Source organism: Grus americana, chromosome 6 (assembly GCF_028858705.1).
Source record: "Grus americana isolate bGruAme1 chromosome 6, bGruAme1.mat, whole genome shotgun sequence".
Classification (NCBI taxonomy): Eukaryota; Metazoa; Chordata; class Aves; order Gruiformes; family Gruidae; genus Grus; species Grus americana.
In genome coordinates this window covers 26,899,754-26,920,071 of record NC_072857.1, presented here as the reverse complement: position 1 = coordinate 26,920,071, position 20,318 = coordinate 26,899,754, and the positions used below count along the sequence as shown (strand labels likewise).

At 40.6% G+C, this 20,318-nt stretch overlaps 1 protein-coding gene across 1 annotated transcript in view; it reads right to left on the bottom strand.

The window, feature by feature from the left end:
* Positions 1–2,894: 2,894 nt before the first annotated feature.
* The window catches only part of UBE2E3 (ubiquitin conjugating enzyme E2 E3), a 57,776-nt gene continuing 40,352 nt past the window's right edge, over positions 2,895–20,318 (bottom strand). The window contains exons 4-6 of the mRNA XM_054829283.1: positions 6,614–6,746; positions 4,675–4,822; positions 2,895–3,529 (exon numbers count right to left, since the gene is read on the bottom strand). Of these exons, the coding sequence (XP_054685258.1) occupies positions 3,432–3,529; positions 4,675–4,822; positions 6,614–6,746 (379 nt within the window). The 3' untranslated portion in view covers positions 2,895–3,431. The remainder of the gene's footprint in view (positions 3,530–4,674; positions 4,823–6,613; positions 6,747–20,318) is intronic.

Sequence of the window (20,318 nt, the reverse complement as noted above, 5' to 3'; positions counted from 1 at the left end):
AATCTGGTTCCCACACATGAAGGTGAAAAAAGGGAGAAGTTCGGTCTCACCTTCTGCAATACCCACAGCCACAAATAAGCTGGTACAGAGCAGGAACCGGTGAGCAGCAAAGCGTGGCAGTTTCCTTTTCCCCCCCGCCAGAGGCAGGGAGGGAGCAGAGCACAAACCAGACCTGGTTCAGTTCCTGCTTTCCTTATGAGGCTGTGCAAGCCTGGCCCGTGACTCAGGCTACTCTGCATCTTGCTTTCTAGCCCCATATGACTCCCTTGCCAGCTATACAGTAGTCAACATTGGTCAGTAAGTGAGACCGTCTCCACATAAGGCATCCCACACATTGCTAAGGCATCACAGAACATGAAGCAGCTCACCAAGAACATGTTAGTACAGAAATGACAAGGCTAATATATATTTACCTTTACATTGTATTTAATATATTTTATAGGTTTATATTCACCCATACCTTGTCATTCGATATGATGAAATATTTGCTCTGAACGTTCCCACCACCTCAGCTGAAAAGCAGAGAGATGTGACTGTGTTTGCCCGTTTGGTTTGGCCCTCTCTGTTCCTCAGCAGTGTCACTGCTCAAAGGCTGGGACAGATGGTTCCCACGTGAGTGCTCCTTGTGCCGGGAGGTCATGGAGCCCAGTTCAGGCATCTTCCCAGCCAGCTGTGTGTGTTCCTCACTCAAATCCCAAAGGCAACAGAACCAGAAAAGCCCAAGAGGAAGAGGGGATGTGCAGTATCTTTAGCTGGTCTTTGCACAAAAGTGTCATTTCAGTTCACTTTTTCCCAAATACAGAGCCCAGTGATTGGCGATAAGAAGATGGAACTGAAAATTAAAACTGCAAAATAGGATCAGTGCTGTACTTTGGTCGTGTCCGGTATTCGCCCCAGCACAGCCAGGAAGGAAATAGCCTGAAAACACCAGATGCTCTTTGCAACTGGTATTTTGGATATATTTCTAGCAGGGATTTCTCCCCTCCCCATGAAAACAGACACACATTCTCATTTAACAACTAATTGATTTATTTAACAATACAAATTTCTTTCTACTGCATGGTTTAGCAGAGAGAACTTGAGAAACAAAATTAGCTTCTTCTCTTTCTTTAAAGTTTAAATGTTTACACAAAAACAACCTTTACTTCAGTAAATATAAAATTTACACACAAAAAAAACTACAGTAAAAAAGAACAGAATCATGACAAACCAACAAAAAAAAAAAAAAGGATGGGAATTCAGTGTAAAGGATCCAATTGCAAGGAAGGCAAAATGGGGCAACACTAACAAGGCATCCCACTTGTACACCTAGGTATCTGAAGTTGTAGGTACAATATAAAACCAAAATACATTAAAATTAGGAATAAAACCTGTATTTTTATACCATAATATTTTATGATATAAATATCTGTAAATTCTGTAGGCAACACAGTTAACGTGTGAAATACACAGTTTGCTCTTCACTGGAAAGTCACTGGAGTGGTGTACGAGCACCGTGTCACCCACGAGTGCGCTAATGGTCAGCAGTGAGCAGACTTTAGACGTCCCGCCTGGATGTGATAGCCCCTTGTTTCTTTGCCAATCTGTGCTATTTCTCACACGTCCAATGACATAATGAGAAACTCTGGTCACCTTCAGCAGTGATTTCCAGCACTTCATCTCCTGGCATTAGTCTGTTACCTGACTTAGGCATATTCACCTGCCAGATCCCCTGTTTCTCATTCCCTTTTGCACTTTATAACCTGAACTCTAAAGCTATCTTGTAGCTACCAAGAGAGACTGGCTTCTAGGTTGAGATATTTGGGATACACAGTTCTTCAAGCCACCTTCAGGAATCTGTAGAAATATTTAAAGTAGGGTGGACAATTCATGGTCAAAGGTCATGTGATACAAAAAACAGGGACCTATATAGTGATGGCTAACTTTAGATCTAAATCTTTAACATTTTTTCTATTGCTTTAATATTTAAACTTAACATTCAGTTTTCATATATTAAATGAGCAGAGCATCTTATTCATGGAAGTGCTACATTATCTCAAAAAACACCAGGTAGTAAGGGAGACTGTAAAGTTTAAAATTAAGTGTAATTTTAAAAATCATTTAAAGGGATCAAGTCTCTTTTTTTATAATCAATATTCTGACTGGAAACCTATAAAAGCTTAAATTATAAAACTATTAGTGACTCTACTTTTTAAACCGTATGTACTATAAAGCTGTATATCTTTGTTACTTACAGATGTTACAAAATTTCCAAGCCAGAAAGTGAAGGGGGGGGGGGGAACGTAGTCTAAAAGTTTTACAGATTTAATTTTCACTAACAAAGGCTCATTTCCCCCACAACTGTTTTTATGTCATAAAAATCTGATTAAATTTATTCCACTACTTTCTTTTCTGGACAGATGATATAGTGTTCAATCATGCTTTGGAAGACCATTTTCAATGGGTAACTGTAGTTATCTAGATCAGCAAGTCCGACTTGCTTGATTTGGAAACAAAAGCATCAGCCTGTCTCTAACTTGGCCCTCATCCTGCAAAAAAAATTTGTAGCAAGACTAAGGCAGCCTGTTATGAGAGCAGGACTGGCCCTGAAGCAACCAGCTACATTAACTTCTGGAGTAAGCCTATGCAATGCTCTCATTCCAACTCGAGAAAGAGCCGAACAGTATTAAATTTAAGGAAATTGTAGAAATGACGTTTGTTCTGTAAATAAAACAAAACAGGGAAAACTTAAACAATCCACAGGTGTGCATTAAACATTTAATAGCAAGCCTTTGCTTATGTATATTAATTTAAAGATTATCCACAGGGATCTGTGATACATTGGCCCTGCCTTGTTACTATAATTAAATTTATTCAAATATTAATTTAAAATAGGAAAACAAAGAAACTACTCCTTGGGGAACATGTTTATTGTGTTTGAGATGATACACTGGGTGCTCTCTGAGCTACAAAGGGAAAAAGGAAATCCTTTCGTTACAAACTGACAAAGGTAAAAGTTAAAACAGTTTTCACAACAGCATGTACCACATATTGGAAATAGATCTGGGTTTAATACAAATGACATAATTCCTAGTAATCTACAGCTACCTTTAATAACTTCATACAGATAATGAATTAGGCTAAAATGCACTATAATATTTGGTTGACTTCAGGAACAGTATCCTTAGTACATCACAAAATACATTTTGATATCCCAAAGAAGCAAGACTTGCAAGTAGGCATTTTAAACATAACTAATCTACAGCTACAAATTTCTACTCTTGATAGCATTTACCTTTTTGGAGGGCAGTATCCCAGTCTTCAAAAGGATAAAAGCAGAGTAGAATCAGTATAACATATACACAGAAGTCCGTATTGTAAAGGCTATAAAGATTTGTTGCACACTGCAAAGCTGCCTTCTGCACCTTCACACTGCACAAGTAGTTTGTCATTTATGTTGCATATCTCTTGGTCCACTGTCTGGCTATCCTGTCATGTTCTGCTCTGTTGGTCAGGTACTGAGTGGCTATGCTTCCAACCAGAGGGTCAGCTGCAAAAGGCAGGAGAAGATGCATCAGAAACCATTACACAATAAAAACCCCCACCAAACCAAAACCACCACATGATTTAAAATACACAATCTATTCCAAAATATAGTCTTTATTAGGCCAGAAAATGCTGTGAGATATAGCAGGGCTCTTATCATACAAGACATTTCCGAGAGAAAGCACAGAGTCAATCAAGAATGGTAAGGGTTGGAAGGGACCCCTGGAGATTATTTAGTCCTACCCCCCTGCTAAAGCAGGCACAATGAACAGAAAAAGAAAAGAGAACAGTCTGTTGTGGTTCCCTACATATTAATGAATCGTGCCTCAGCCAGGCACCCTGCTTTCACCCCTTTGGAAGGGCTGCTGTGTGCTGGGGACGCTCCGCGAGCGCAGCCTGGCACACTCCCATCACAGTGCTGGGACAAGCCTTGTGTATGTTAGGGTACCGGCACTGTAGGATACATGCCCAGGGGATCCAGTTTGCTTCAGGAGTCACCAAACTTTTGTATCAGAGGCTAATCCATCTCTCCCTGATCATCTTTTGTATGTGAACTGTCATCTTAGCACTACTGCTCAGTTCCTGCCCTGACTCCAGGCAATTGGCATTCATTGCCTAATGACAGTGGTCACACGATTGTTGCTGAGAAACTGTACTGCTTCCAGGGCAGTTCCTCCCCTCCATACAGGAACAAGGAACTCTCTTTGAAAAAGTGAAAAATCTCTCTGAACACTGTCCCCCTCACATTCGCAAGACCGAACGTTTCAATTGCTGTCTTAAGAGAAGGGACTTCCTGAGGGCCCTTCCAACCTGCAGGATTTATGAGTTTACAACTCAAGAGAACTTTGTTGCTTTCCTGGATCGACCACTCGCTGCAGCTCCTGCAACACAGACCTTCAATGACATCAGCTTATTTTCTCCACCATACCTTGGGGAAAGAAGGGCTTAATGCTATTTACTTTCTGCTGTGCCACAGGAGTGAAAAGTGCCATTAAACATGGGACTGCATCCAAGCGGGAGTGTTTCATCCCCAATTTTAAAAATATTATTTATTATTTAATCTGCATACAATAAGTATCCAAATTACATTCCATGGCAAGTAAGTCAAACGACTAAGAGTGGATGCTCAGTAACCTATCAGCTCCTTACCCGGGTTGCAGTCTGTCAGAAGAGAACAAATAGACAGCAGAACCTTTGAAATAGTCAAAGCAGGGCTCCAGTTGTCTTTCAGGATATCCAGACAGATGACTCCCTGACTGTTGATGTTGCAGTGATAAATTCTGGTACGGAAAGTAACCTGGAATCACAGCATAAGAGACAGAAAGAGAGTCATTCGGTGTTGCCCAGGGATGCTGCCCCTTGTCTCTAAGCAGCAGCAGCGCCTGGGGCGCTCCCAGTTCTGCAGAGCTTCTGTGGAGGCAGCTCCTCACTGCTCGTTTCCAAAACCACAATTATTTAACAGAAGAATGTGTGTTTACTGTAGTCATGGCTACTTTTAAGACATCTACCATGAGATCCTTGGTGCGCAAACTGCTTTCACACAGGCCCTCAGTCTGGCACCCACAAAAATTAGGACCTACTTTGTAGTACTGTATGCTATTTAATGAACATACTGAACGTCAAGAATGATCTAATCACAAACATAACTTTACTGTGGTTTCTGGAGGTGAAGAAGTAGACAGAACTTGGCTGCATGTGCAGTATTAGTTGATTTTTTCATTTATTTCAAAAGCCTAAACATAGACCATGAAAATTAATATTTAAAATTGGAATATTGTATTATTCTTGTTCAAATTAGCAATGAAATCTTTGCCTTACCCTTCATTAGGCAGGACATAATATACATCCAAAATAATGCTATCCCACTAGCTAACACCATCCTCAGTTTTAAATTATTCCAGACTAATAACGGTAGAGCATGTAAGCATTATTCTGCACAAATGAGAAGTTAGATATACGTAAGTGCTTTAATTACATAACGCATAAGAAGATGAGGAAAATTTTCTTTTTCATACTGATGCAGGAAGGGAAAATCCATGTTTTCTGAAACTACTGCAAATTCAAAAACGATCATGTTCTTAAAAAAAATCCACAAGATTTTCATGAGGCGTTTGTCTAAAACTCTGCGTCACTTCATTATAACAATCTTAACTCAGCGAATATTGAATTTTGTGAGTTTCAAAGAACTGTGAAATACATAAAGGGTATATTATTCTTTATGCCGTAATCCTTCTGGGAATGAAAAAGATCTCTGATTTATGATAGCAACATTGTAGCCAAAAGAGCCATAAGCTGTAGAAGCGTTGTGTGGTAGAAGGTATTTTGTCTTTGAGAATGTCAGCAGAGTCCTTTCGGGTGAGCTGGGCAAGAGCTGTAATTCGGCATTAAGGGAGAGGAGGAGGGAACAACCTTTAACTTCTTTGATATCTGTTAGTAAATTGTGATTTCTTAAGTGTTCATACCATTTCTGAGCAAGGCAATGAAATTTTAGTTTAAGTTAAGGTTAATTTCATTTAATAAAAAGAGCTTTTGCTTAAAAATATTATCAAACAAGGCTGCTGATCGCGCCAGTAGTAAATAGATTGACATCGTACAATAGTGGAAATCATCACATTAATTTACCCAATTTGAAGTCACAATATAACACTCTAGTTGTCTATCTAAACTTATTTTAGTTTTCTGTTATTTTGCTAAAAATTACATGAAAATATATAATATAGAATCTGGTTCATAACAGAAAAAAGTTTATTATACATATATTTTAGTAGCTGGAATGAAAGGAAGGAAGCATAAGGAGGTCTTGCACTGTCTTCTATTAAAATTAATATATCTTGAATCTTAACTCTTGATCAGAATAATCAACTCATTTATTGCTTGGTAAAACTCGGAAATCAGTATTGACTGCGGTAATCAGGAAATGAATTAGACACAGGATTTTTCTGAAATTGCAAGCCAAGATTCTGGACCTTGTAGTTTTCAAACCATAAACAAATTTGATATTCAGAAAGCAATGAGCACTCACTCGCTGCTAGTTACTTTCTTCTCACATGTGAAAAAATGATAAACACAATAAAAACCTTACCCTTACCTTTGGTGGCTTGAATGGATAGTCAGATGAAAATGTGATATCCAGGAAAAAAACACCTCCTTCATATACAGACCCTGGAGGTCCAAGTATAGTAGATCTCCATTCATAAATGTTATCCCCTTTAGGACCGGCACTGTGTAAAGAAAGAGGAGAGAGGAAGAAAAAGTCAGGTGTACCTTTGAGAGAGGCATTTTATGGATTCCCTTCTATATTAGTTTTGTTGAATACAAACCACTTGCCTACCTTAAACATCTCCCTAACTTCCAACTGATTTCAGTGGGCTCAGTGTTTTAAACAGGGACAGAAGGTGGGCACTCTGCTGTCCCTTTGGAGATACAGCAGTGACACAGATTGACCATGAACTACTGGACTGTCACTCTGAATGAAACATATCCCCAGATCTGCTTTCTTGAGTATGAGGTTGCTCTGAGCCTCTACATCATGCCCTTCCAATGACATCATATTCATACAGAAATGGAGTTGTATATCTTGACTACTTTCATCTTCTCCAGGCAATAAACGGATCATACCTTCATAAGCAATGTGACATATACATGTATATTAATACACATTTATTGGCACTTGTTTCATGGGGCAGAGTGAAATCTTACACCCTTGGGCAGGAAAACTGGGGATGGGACAGACAGAACCAAGTAACCTGGAGTTGAGCTTCTTACAGCACTGTTAATCCAAATAACTGTTTTCTTCAGGATATATTTGTGTTATGCCTCCAGGCAATCAGCAGTGAGACTACTAGCCAAAAATAGTTTATTCTAAGAAGTACAATAGTGAACACATTTCTCACTAGGGGAAGGGCTATTGCATAATTAATTAATTAAGTAAAGCTTTGAAAGAAGGGATAAAGAACAAGCATTTTCTCGACATCTGACACATCATACTTAATGTTATTATCACACAGTAACCATCTGACCTCCTCACAAAAAAAAATCAAAGCACAATCTCATTTCTGTATGCAAGTCTCAGGGTAAAAACTAAGCTAACCTTCTGCAAAAGGTCCTGAATCTGAACCACTGAGATCCAAACTGACTGCTATGGAAAACACCACCACTGAGCTCATGCAGGCATGGTGGACTCATCCTATCGATGCAGACAAGTCAATAATGTGGCACCGTAAGAGATCCTTTCAATTCTCCCCTCCTCAGCAGCCACCCAGGCACCACGTATGTCTCGCAGACACGCGGTGAAGAGTCCCTCATCCTTCTCCCTCTGTGGTCCCAAGGAACAGGCACTGAGGACTGTCATATGTGATTGCACATGAAGCAAGCAACAGGGCATGGCACCAAGCTGTAGCCTGGATGTTTGTGGTTTCTGGCATTGCTTGACACTCGGAGGAGCCTCTCTACAACCCTCCAAGTATTAATATAGAACAAGGCACTTCCCACATCATGTCACCTCATGTATTTGTCATACATATGTCCGCAGTCTATAACATGGCATGTTGGACATTCATCCTTACTACGTAGCCAAATGCGTGGAGACAGTCATCAGAGACAAGGAATATGAGCAGTCTGCACTATGCATCTGCAATTCCCACACCAAAAATGTAGCTATTTTTACGTTTAGATCATATTTGAGAACCAACCGAAAGCTGATTTTGATTATGAATTCCCTTTCAATTCATAATTTCCCAACATGTTTTTTATCTTGTGGATGTTTCATGTACTGAATGTTTAAACTGTTGCAGGCCTTTCATTAACAGGACAAAATAATCATGGGTTTTGGCTGACATCCTATTTAATTAAAAAAATATTTGATGGAGCTGTAGCTATTTTCCTGTTGCCAAAATGAAAGTAGGTAACAACAGTGTGCTGGCCTCCAGAGTACAGCCAAGAAAGAAAAACTAGAAGTGCTGTCAAAATAAAGTTGGGTCTAAAATCACTGATCTTATCTTTCTATTTGCAATGCATGCACAAAAGTGGAAGAAAAACAGTAGATAAATTTTCGGGGAAAAAAGGGAAATCCATAGGCAAGGAGGTCCATTTTCGATGATGTAATGAACCATTCGTACCCTCAGTGACTCCAGAAGATAATTCCATTCATGCTCTCTAAAAAGCAATTAGTGTAAGAACTGAAAATATTGGGGCAATAATGACAATATTTAAAACCCACACAGGCCACTGAAATGTTTTAATTAATTCTTGACATTCATCAAGCTTACAGCTAATTAGTATTGTGCTTGGAAACCAAATTTCTATGGAGCAATTCAATTTCAGCATTAGATGTCCTAATGACTGTTTTATAGTTTAATGCAGAGGTTAGTGCTCTTGCCTCGTGTGTCAGGTACCTTTCTTTTATACTTCTCTAACAGCTGGATGCAATTCAATCAGATTAATGAAATAGCTGAATTAAATTAGTGACATATTTCAGCCCAATGAATCAGTCACAATTAAGTGCGGCACCAGTCCGGTGCCAAACTATCTGGTAATCACTCACCAAGTCAGAGCAAGGGCACCTATCAGCTAGTAGCCAGAGGCTAAGTGCAATAGCTCTCTGCCTATTACTAGCTGCTATCCTCTTCTATGCTACCGCTAGCAATACATAAAAGGATCGGGCTATAGTGGGAGAAGGGGAATTCCTAACCTCATTAGAGGAAGAAAATGCTGTGTTCGAAACTCCTCCTACTGCTGAGAAAAGATTGCTGCAATGTCAAAAGTAATACAAAGCTGTAACAATAACTGCTCTCAGATAAAGGAGAAAATTGTTAAATCAAACAATTTCATTACACCTGAATGAGGCTGGTGAAATTTCTTTTTAACAGCTGAAGTGGTGTCTCACCTCTAGTGATGTAAAAGATACCCCTGCTTCAGTAGCCACCTGAAAATCCTCGCCCTTACTACATTATTGGTGTGAGGAGACACAAGATTAAAGAGCAGAAACAAGACATCGCACTTGGCTTCTACCACCCGTATATTTCCACTGGGGATCGTCCTCAGCCAGCCATACCCATGTCTTTTGTGTACATACCAAGGTAATCTTTTTTGGAAGTAAACAAACTACACTCTCTAAGGCTCAGCAAAACACTTCAGATGTATTCACAGCAGTCTTGGCCTCTGCAGCGATTTCCACAAGGACAGGACAGTGGGGTTACACCCACGTGGACAGCACAGGGGGGTTACACCTATGTGGACGACTGCAGAGAAAGAGCAGAAAGCGCAGTCCTGCCTCAGGCAACACTTCGGTTGTGTACCAAGCTGCGAGCCCTGGAGTCCTGCTGGAGTCGCTGTCTCCAACTCTCCATCACCACAGAGCATCGTCCTGGTGCTGCAGAAAGTCACAAGGAGGGAACCACCACTCCCTGGTGCAAATCTAACTTCTCGTTCCCACAGAGGACAGCAAAAACCCCGGGCTGAAAACTGGGAATAAGGAAGCTTTCCTCTCTCCGTAATTTTCTATTTCATTGATACACCCAGAAGAAATACTCTCCTTCTGTTGGGCACTAAAGAGACTAGTACAGAAGGTGCTTCTAGGGGCTGTGCTCAAGCTCTTTATTCCCAGAAGTTCTCCTGCTATTCAAGAGACTTACTCTCCTATTGCAAGCATAGGCTGCAAGCATCTCACCTTAAACCTTGAGAGCCATGGTGAGCCACACTGGACAGAATACCCCAGGCAGAGTGCTACCAAGGGGAATTTCCATGGTTTTCTTCCCTTTCCTGTTTTCATCGCCTGAAGACGCAGGTCCTTCTGACTTCCGCCATGGAATCCATCTGGACACAAAATCCTCCTCTATTCTGTCCTTTAAAAATCAAGATCCTGACGGAACAATGGATCTGAAGACAACTTCAGTGTTTTGGCTACACTGCATACATGTGCAGTTCACTGCTACCAGCCTGCTGCCCTCCTAAATTAGCCTACAGAACATCAACAATTCAGTAAAGGCACCACCAGTATATTTTCAATAAAAGAACCACTTGATTAGTTTTTTAAAATATGGGCTACAAAACTCTCAGACAAAATAACAAAGCAAATTAATTGAAATGACAAAATATTCTTTGCAAAGTTAAGGGGTTTTTACTTCATCATAAAAGCTGGATTAATTTTTTTTTTAAATAAATTAGATAAATTGACAGAATAAAGTTAACTGGCTACATCTGCTTCCTAAGTAAATATTCATTATGCCACTTCACTGAGGGGTATATACCTGATCCAGATAAGACAAAGGATTTATAACCACACTGTATCCAAGCTAGTCTGCTGAAGAGATTTAATTTACAAGTGTGACTTCAGATGGTGAATTTGAGAAGACGTGAGGTTAAACTCTAGAGGCCCAGGGGGTCAGACCAGGTCCTTTAAACCTAACTCTGCTGAACCCTGGCTCTCAGGTTTCATGAAGATGAAGAACAGCTTTTCCAGCACAGTGCTATAAGCATTCACATGGATGGAGCGGCATTCACACCAGCAAGAAGTCTGTTAGAGTCCTGATGCAGTAGTTACAGACATCAGAATTCAGCATTTGTTACAATTCACTAAATCAGAAGGCATTAGAGCTGCCCACATGGAACTAGCTGCAGGACGAGAAATTTCCAATCTACATGATGCTAACAGCATGCTGCTTTCTGCACTTGCTAAATGCCCTTCTCCTGTCAACAGCACTCCTCTGAAACACGAGGCTCTAAATTTGGTGACAGAATGCAACTTCATAGTACTGAGACTGTGACAAGGTGAGGGGTGAAGGAAGATGTAATTTAGCTAGATCTGATGTTAACTCTGTGTTATACTTCATTATGAGAAACAATTTGAGTCTGTAATAGGATACAACTGAGGGGAAAAAACAAGTGATCTGTTTTTTAGGAAGCTTCTCAACAGTAAAGGCTGTCAGACTAAAACGTTAATGAGAAATGTCATTGGTACCATAAAACTAAAGGTACTGGTCTATATCCCAAGGTGCCCATTGGGTGTGCCTACCTAGCGCAGGTTTAAGTGGTGGAATATTTTCCTACATTCTCCTTTCAAAGGCCTCACACTTAGGCCAGACACCCAGGCAGGTTTCACAAAGGCAGCAGCTAGCAAACCAAATGGGGTACCTGGAATGAGGGTTACGTAAGGAAAGAGCCCCCTTCATCCTCCCCAAACTTTCATCTCAAGATCAGATTCAGCAAAAGTAAAACTCCCTAAGCTCTTCACAGGCTGCTCAACCACAGCGACTCTGTCACAATGGTATAATTATAATTTTTACAGCAATGTAAGTGAAGACAGTGCTTTAAGAAAGGAGTAAGATACCTTTTTTGATTTTTCTTAACTCAACTGAAGGTACTAAGGAAAGGAAGAATGAATGCCCTTAAGTATGTTCCACAACCTCATCCTTGAAAAATCCACTGCACAAAGCTACATAGTGAGCCTTGCAAAATCCACAACCCATCTTCAGAAATCGAATTTTACAAATCCTGCTGTAAGAAAGGCACTCAGTACGTTACCAGCATGAAAGGCTTTGTACTGGACAGGAAAGTCTCAACTAAAGCTGTTGGATGATGCTCTAGCTCAGTACCATGCCACTAGAGGCTAATGGGGCTGTAACAGATCCCACCAGCATATACAATTCAGGCAAATACACAGGTCCCATCTGTAGTGAGTCTGCCTGTCTCGCCAACGAAGCTTCCAAGCTTGACGAACTCATCTCCAGTGGAAGGAGAAAGCCCCAGGCTCAGGTAACTTCAAGTTACTGCAGAGCTGGGGCCTCATCTCTACCATGTATGGTATCTAGTGTGGATGCTGATGTTGGCACCTCAGACTTCCCAGACAATCAGGTAGACAGATCAGTGACTCTGCAGCACAAGGAGCATCTAAAAACTCCCTAATACCAAGGTTCTCCACCTCCCTCTGGTGACACCTACTTTTCACTGACTGCATGGGGAGCTTGGCTCCTCACTCAAGCCTCTAAGCTCAGTACTTTAGAAAGTCCTCCTCACCCTCCATGCAGTGAGAAAAGGTTGTCTAGCTCTGTATTCACACACTACCTTGTAGCACACTAGCTTTTCATCTAGACATAAATACACACTGCCATGCTGCTGGTAATTAAAAAAAAAAATCCTCACAAGGAACTAAAGGATCTCTGTCTGGTGCAAACTAGCTGACAGTTCAGCGTTACTCTGTGAAGCCTGGAGAGAGCACAAATCACCTACCACTAGTTGTATTTTAATATTAAACATGGAAATGGAAAGATGCTCAGATTATTTATTTTCCTGCTTTGATATTTTCAACATTTTGAAGAAAATTTATCCATTACCTTTTTTCCTAATCCTCTTTCCCCAGTTGTGGAGTCGCTCTTGTATTTTTGGTTACAGAGCGCAAGAAAGGAAATGAACATTAATTAACAGACACACATTTGTGGCTTTCAGTCCTGTGACCTTTAAAAACTAACAAGTATGGACAGCATTTTCCATTTTCTTTATTTTTCAATGCCTCATTTACAGGGCATTTCTGGAGTGCTTCTTCTCAGCGTTCATGTTATCAGCACCAGCGCCTAAGCACCTGTACTTACAGAATGGAGGTAGTACATCCTCTATACACAGAAAGCATACTGGTTTCACTGGCAGGAGCCTCAAGTATAGCCCTAATTTTTGGATTACAGCATTCTTCTAGGGTTGGACACATGTGGGTTGTCTACAGCAATATATCAAATCCGTGTTGAAAACACTTTTTTTATAAGGTACTCACTATTATTAAGGTTTCCAGGTTATGTGCAATTTCTTACAAAGAAAAGGTTTCAGTCTATTGTGTTCTTTATATAGCTACAACTGTTCTTATTTTACCTGCCACTGAACTATCTGCTACATCTGTTTGCTGAAAAAGGTTATTTACTGCTTCTAGCAGATTCACGGAGGCTCTGTGTAACTGAGGATACACACAGTCTAGTTCACTGTACAAACTCCTTTGCTTCTGTCACTTCCTTAAAGTCTATCATGCCCTTAAGACTGAAATCTAGAAATTACTGTTGAAAAAAGTGCCTATTTTTAACTCATGGATCCCCTGCTAATTCAGCTGGTTGTAAAGCAGTGTAGGACTTGTGCCTGGGGCCATGGTTTGATGCAACAGTAAATCCAACTTGAGAGCTCCTCCTACCAGATCAAAAGCAGCGTGGCTACTCAAAGCAAAGTGCTGATCCAACGTAAACTAGCTTGGCCAAACCATCTAAGTTCCAAAACGTCAGTGGATTAGCTTTGTAACACCAGGCTTTATGCTTAATCAGGTATCATTTGTCCTCCTGCAGCCAGCATAAAGAGGGCATAAACTTTAGATTGCACGGTCCGGCTTAGAAATGTAATCATGCGGCCGTATTTGGTTCACGTCAAATGGTACTATTAGGGGAGTCTAACCAAGTGCAGATCTGCTGTTAATCACCCTAAAGAGAAAGATGCCAGATTGTAGTGTTTTAGACGATTAAAACCTCCAGCGCTAAACTTGCCATTAGCAGAAGAATATACACTGTTGTTACTAAAGGAAGCTGAGTAACAAATCATTTGATAATTCCATCAAAGCTGTAATATGTAGATAACCCAAGTAATGTATTTTGGAAAGCTGATAGTTTTTCCACTGCCAAAAGCTCCATTAAATTAGTTCATTGCAACAATAGCTCAACTTTACTTTCCTCTCTGTATTCCTGCTAGTTACCAGGACCTTTCTTGCTGCTGTTAGAAGTCTGCTCAGGTTCTCTCCATCTTCCAGAACAACCGTAGCCAATTATGGAGGCAGAATTCCTGTAATTTTTCTTTTGAAAAATAACTAACCCCAGAATGTAGTTTGCTAAATTACAACAGAAATACTGAATTTAAACCAGGTAAAAAAACATATCAGATTGTTTCTGTCTGTGCTCTTGACTGAGGAGTTGTAAATATATACTACCCAGGGAATATATAAAAAGTTTACCAAACATGAGTTGGTTTTGAAAACAGAGAAATCACAGGATTCACAGGCATGAAGAAAGTTTGTCCTGAACATTTGGTTTATTTTAAATATCTTGAAATCTGCATAGAAGTCCCTCTCACATGCTGACACTAGAGAAATTATCCATACTCCCTATTAAAACACAGAGCAGGACAGTCAGAGAAACATTTCCTGCTACTTTACCATGTGTTCATAATAACAAAGCCGTAATTTAGCATAAAATGAAAGATCAGCTCCCTGTCATCAGTGTTGAAACACTAGTAGTACTAGTGGCAAAACGTGTGCTATTTTCTTGCTGTTGGTATAAAGCCTAATTTGTATTAAGGCCAAATCTCTTTGTCAAAGAAATTTGGCTACGAGGTGTACAGTTCACCTTTTCTTTCCACTCAAAATTACTGAAAAACCTTTATTTAGCAAACATGGCAAATTTTGCTTTTCTTTCATGAGAGAGGATCCTTCTCAACTCCCTAACACAAACAAAACTCATTTGGGATACACATATATTTTATTCTTCAATATGTTACAGCCTCCATACTGAAAGGCTTGCACGGTACCTGAGAACTCGTGCAGCCTTAGTTTAAGGCGTCTGCCCACAAATACACAAAATGGAGGCACTCAGACACAGGATCATTTACCTAATGTCATCCAGAACACGTGAGCTGTGGAGTATGACTGCAATGTAAATCTTCCAAATCCCAGGCCATCACCTTACCCGCTGAACTGAGATTACACTATTAGTAGCTCATTCAATAGTTCTGTGGCATCCACGTGTTTTAGACATCAGTCACCGCCATCATTCACTGCAAAATCTTCATGTCCAAAAGCTAAGTGACACAGAGAAATCCTGCTGAGGATTTCCGACCAATATTTTCAATGATGCTTTTAACATAACAAAAAAACCCTATTATTCCCAAGATCCTTTATGCGCACACTTTGGATGGAAGAAAGAACAGTTAAAACAATTAATTTCTCTAACAGATCTAATTAATCTAAAAAGACAACTGGCTTTAAAACTGTAGTAAACTTATAAAGATTCGTGCCTAGGAACAATAATCAGGCAATTTTCAACAGACTAAGCCTGCAAGTCAACTAGAGCTGTTCAAATGAAGTCCCCAGCTATCAATTTACCCAAAATACCTAAACATTAGGCAATTTCAAATACTGACTGATGTATTAAAAAATCTTTCACTGCTCTGTGGATGATGTTTTGTTTCTTAACTAACATAAACGTATCTTCAGCCAAAAATTGACAAGAACTCCACCTACGAACAGTGCTTTTCAAGACAGAAAGCACACGAGTGAATTCGAGAATCATCACAGCCCGACAATTCAAGCCTAAAGGCAGACCCCACGATTAAACCTGTGAATGGTGTTAATGTTGTGGAAAAACTTTCGTCTAATATTGTAAAAGGAGAAAGTGCAATTTAGTGAACACGATTTATTCAGGGACTGTACCAAGGACCACAAAAGAGAGACTTGCTGGGAAGTTACCTTCACTGAAATGCGGGTGTATCCACCTGTAGAAGATGAACACCCAATGTGTCTGGTGCTACCACAGGGGAACCTCCTCCTCCGGGATGTCCAGGATTGGGCTTCTCCACCACTTCACAGCCATATAGCTAGAAGTTGTCTCCCCCTCCGCCACCCCCCAAAAATCAGCTTTCAACTTCAGCGACAAAGTTACAGCTTGCCCACACCGAGAGGGAGACAAGACAAAACGAGTCAGTTGGATAGCCTGCTTCCATTGAAACACATTAACACTCTGAATAAGAGGCACCTACTTAGGGATTTAATGATCTTTAATACATGCACATTAGTTTCACACTTTTAGGTGCTTCATACTAACTTCCGGAATGTTGCCCTGCAGCAAGCACTGAATATTCTCCTTCAAAAGAAGTCTGTATTGCCATCATCTAAGACAGTTCTCGGTTCAGTCTTCCTAACCTTCTAGCATAGGCTTTCTTCCAAATGTAATTCTATTATTACTTTTAAATACTTTCTCCCTCTTGCCTCTATCCATTTCCACATCACAACGTACAGCCTAACAAAACAGCAAATGCCGTGCCACAGCTCCCTGTGTCGGGTGCCTAACTTGAAGCCATAAAAGTCTGATGGAAGTCTCAGTAACCAGTAAATGGCTATATTTCTCCAAAATAAAATTGACCTTTCCCGGCTGATACACAAACACCTTCCCCACCTCCAGCACCATAAGGATGACCTCTCAAGTCTCTTTCCTAACATGAGTGGGGTCACTACAGGGCTTTTGTCACTAGCTACTTTGTCTGAATTGAAAGAAGTCAGCTGTTTTGAAGGGGTGTCAACCTGGTTAGCCAAAACCCAAGAACCCCGTTCAATGCAACGGTCTGGTGTTCAGAAGGCCTGTCTTTAGTCCTGTTCCCACACTGGTTAACAAAATTTCCTACACTGAGGGTTGATTAAATGAGATTTTCACCTTTTCACAAAATTCATGGTCTGAAATGATCATCAGAGCTCTGGCTATGGGCTTTAAACTCTGCTTAAAGCAAAATGATGACAAGTTTCACATTCAGTGTGTGGCATGAGTTCATCATCATTGACAATTTTTATATATTTCATGTATGATTTGATATTAGATTTTTTACCTTTGTACTTTTAACAAAACAGTTCTGCAAATAAGCTTTTGCCAATCCGAATATATAAATCAAACCTCTGGGATATAACACATTCCAGAAGACTGAGCGCAAGGTGACCAGTGCTGTCCCACAACCAATTAACCCCAGAAAAACCAGCCCCATGCCTCCTCTTACTCCTTCCCTTCCCTTGACACCTGTAGAGGTGCTTGTGAAATCACATGCGGAATTGCTCTGCGGTGCTGAGCGGGTTGAGAAGGAACGAGGGATTGCTGTCAGGCTGCCTGCGCTCCTGGGAGCAGCAGCTGGCTGCGGACTGGCTCGGCTGCCAGCCTCAACACAAGAACGGGAGCGAGAAGTTGCAGCGGGGAGTAGGGCAGAATTAGGGGGATGCAGCAGCTCAACCTCAATTGGCTTAAAACATGCCAGAATTATACTCTGCAAATACAATTTTGGATCCACAGTGTCCTTTTTACTAAAGTAGAGGCTCAGGATCCTCTCTCTGTCTCTTCACCATCCCACTCTGTCCATTTAGTACACAAGCTGTAGAGTGACCCAACAGTGTGAGCAGTAACCGGCCTGTACCTAAGGCACACTTGCTTCAGGGGCTAAAACGTTTGCCCAACAACGAACATTTCACTAGCTGAATATGTATATTTGGAGAGTTTCAAAACGAAAGCAGTTGAGGATAGGAATCTGTTTTGTATAATGCAGAATTGGTGACAGCTGAAGCAACACTTGGTATAGAGTAGAAATAAATGTATCTTGTTTATTAAAAGCATTAAAAAAACCCCGTAAATACCAGCTTTAGCTCCAAAAGCACAGCAATTCAAAGGAATGGAGAAAGCATCGAGCATACAAATACACAGAAATCAATGTCTGATATGAGTTCATTTTACTCCACAAAAGTGTACTACACTAAAGAAAAATGTGAAAATAATAATCATTCCAGGGAAACAAAGTCAATAAACATCTAAGTGAAACAAGTCTCACTCAGTAAAAACTGTTTATTGAAAAGCCAGCTCCAGCTCAACTATTGCTCCCTCTAACAATGTTAATTTAATGAGTAACTCTTCCAAATGAATGTTTCTTGGTGGAGACAGCTGTAGCACATGGAGCAGAAGTTGTCTGGGCTAGCCTTGGGAGCAGGGCTTTGTACCCCTCCTCTAAGACAGTTGCCACCACTAAAAGATGAGCTAAGAAATTTGTGACCTGCACAGAGCTTTGCTGTAGAGCTTGGATCACTGGTACCAGTGGACTAAAATACACTGCAACTTCATTCCACCTTTTTACACGTCTGTCTGTTCAGAACTTTGATCAAAGAGAAATGTAATTTCCCCCCACAGCCCAGATTCAAGGCAGCTATTAGGAAAGTGGCAGTTTACTGCCTGCAGTAGGATACAGCAACTCAGACCACAGGCAAAGCAAAAGCATGTGGACAGCACCAACCTCTTCCTGGGGGCTAAATCCTTCTTTCCAACAGATCAGGTTGCAGCACCAGTTGCACTGCTCTCAGGAGTTAGATACCACCACCACAAGGACACAGAATGGCTGTAACCTCAAGAAGAAAAGGCTCGGGCTGTGTGTGTTTTTTATTTGACACTATAAGCATGATTTATCAGAGGAAAGAATACACTTAATGACTACTGTTGCAAAATTCATTGGGTTATATACAAATTAAGTATAATCTCTTCCAACATGTTCTAATATTATATATTGATACATAACTCTACTTCCTTTATATTCTCAATTAGTGAACACCATTACCCACACATATGCTTACATTTGCAATCTAGGAAAAATAATGTTCTTTCTGATAACTAATCTCAACAAAGCTCGCTCTTTGCTGCAAATTTTAAAGTATGGCACTGCTAGATAAATTAACTTAAGACAGGCTGCCTGCTCATTGTAAGTAACATTCAGAGCTGAAAGGATAAATACTTTTACTAGTAGCTAGCCTGCTGAGATTGATTACTGATATTTAGATAATAAAATATTTGTAACAAAAAAAAGTAGGAGTAAATATTGCACTTTGATCTTAACCATTTTTATCACAGGTATCTAAGACAAGATCAATATTCTGTTTTACAGACAGAATAATACATGTGACAGGGCAATGACTTGCTAAAAGTGACAGTAAGGGACAGAATGGGGTACAGAAGCAAAGTCTCCCAAGTGTCTGACAAGTAACCAGCACCAGGTCTCAGCAATTCCCATTCATTCAGTGCTTGAAGGTTCATAGGCCTGACCTTCAGAAACCACACAAACACACCTTACCCGATAACCAGGCTGTGGACAGGTGCTCCCAAGAGACAACTTACAAAATGAATCCAAATAGAAAGTTTCTCTTTCTTGTTTAAATCTTCCTTAATGAAATTTTAAAAATAGTGCTGGAAAATAACAGTAGTAGTAGTAGTAGTAATAGTAGTAGTAATAATGACAACAATAATGATACTAATGAAAGGATCAAACTCTGTGGCCTGGCTCTGGGTCCCTTGCACCTGAGGATGCTGCCATACCTCCCTGGAGAAGGTTACTCACCAGGTACCCAGCTCTAACAGCAGTCTCAAGCATCACCAGCATTTTGGGCCGGGCAAAGGGAGGTAACTTCAGGCGGTAGCACTCCAGCAATTCCCAGCTGCCGCGCAGTCCCTGGGGAGCACAGCAAGCTGGTGTGGGGTAGACTGGCAGATTGGCTCAGGCAGGTAAAATCATAAACAGCTCTTTGATAGCTCATTCCCCTTCCCCCACTGCACCTAGCAAATGCCAGCAGAGAGGACAATCGTGCAAAGGGAGAGATGCCAGGCATATTTTTGGTAGGAGGTAGTTTTCCAAAGAGGTACCCGGAGACTCTTCAATAGCCCACTGATTTGTGAACGCAAAGATGTAGCTTTTCAGGGTTACGCTTCACGTCCCTCCTGCTCCCCCTCCAGTGCAAGCAGCAGCAGCTCTCATAGGGCAGGACTCCATAGGAGCTGGAAGCTAATTACCAGATGTCTTGTAAATCTTTCCAATCTGCACAACTTCATTCAGTTTGCAATGCTTAACATCAGCTCTTTTGGAACCTTTTCATCCTTATTTCTGTGTAACAAATTTTCAACAAGCCAGGAGTTCTTTGTTCTCTCCTAATAAAACAACCTAAAATGTTAACAGTTCAGCATGAAACTAATGAACTAAATGCACTTTTCTGGAGATCT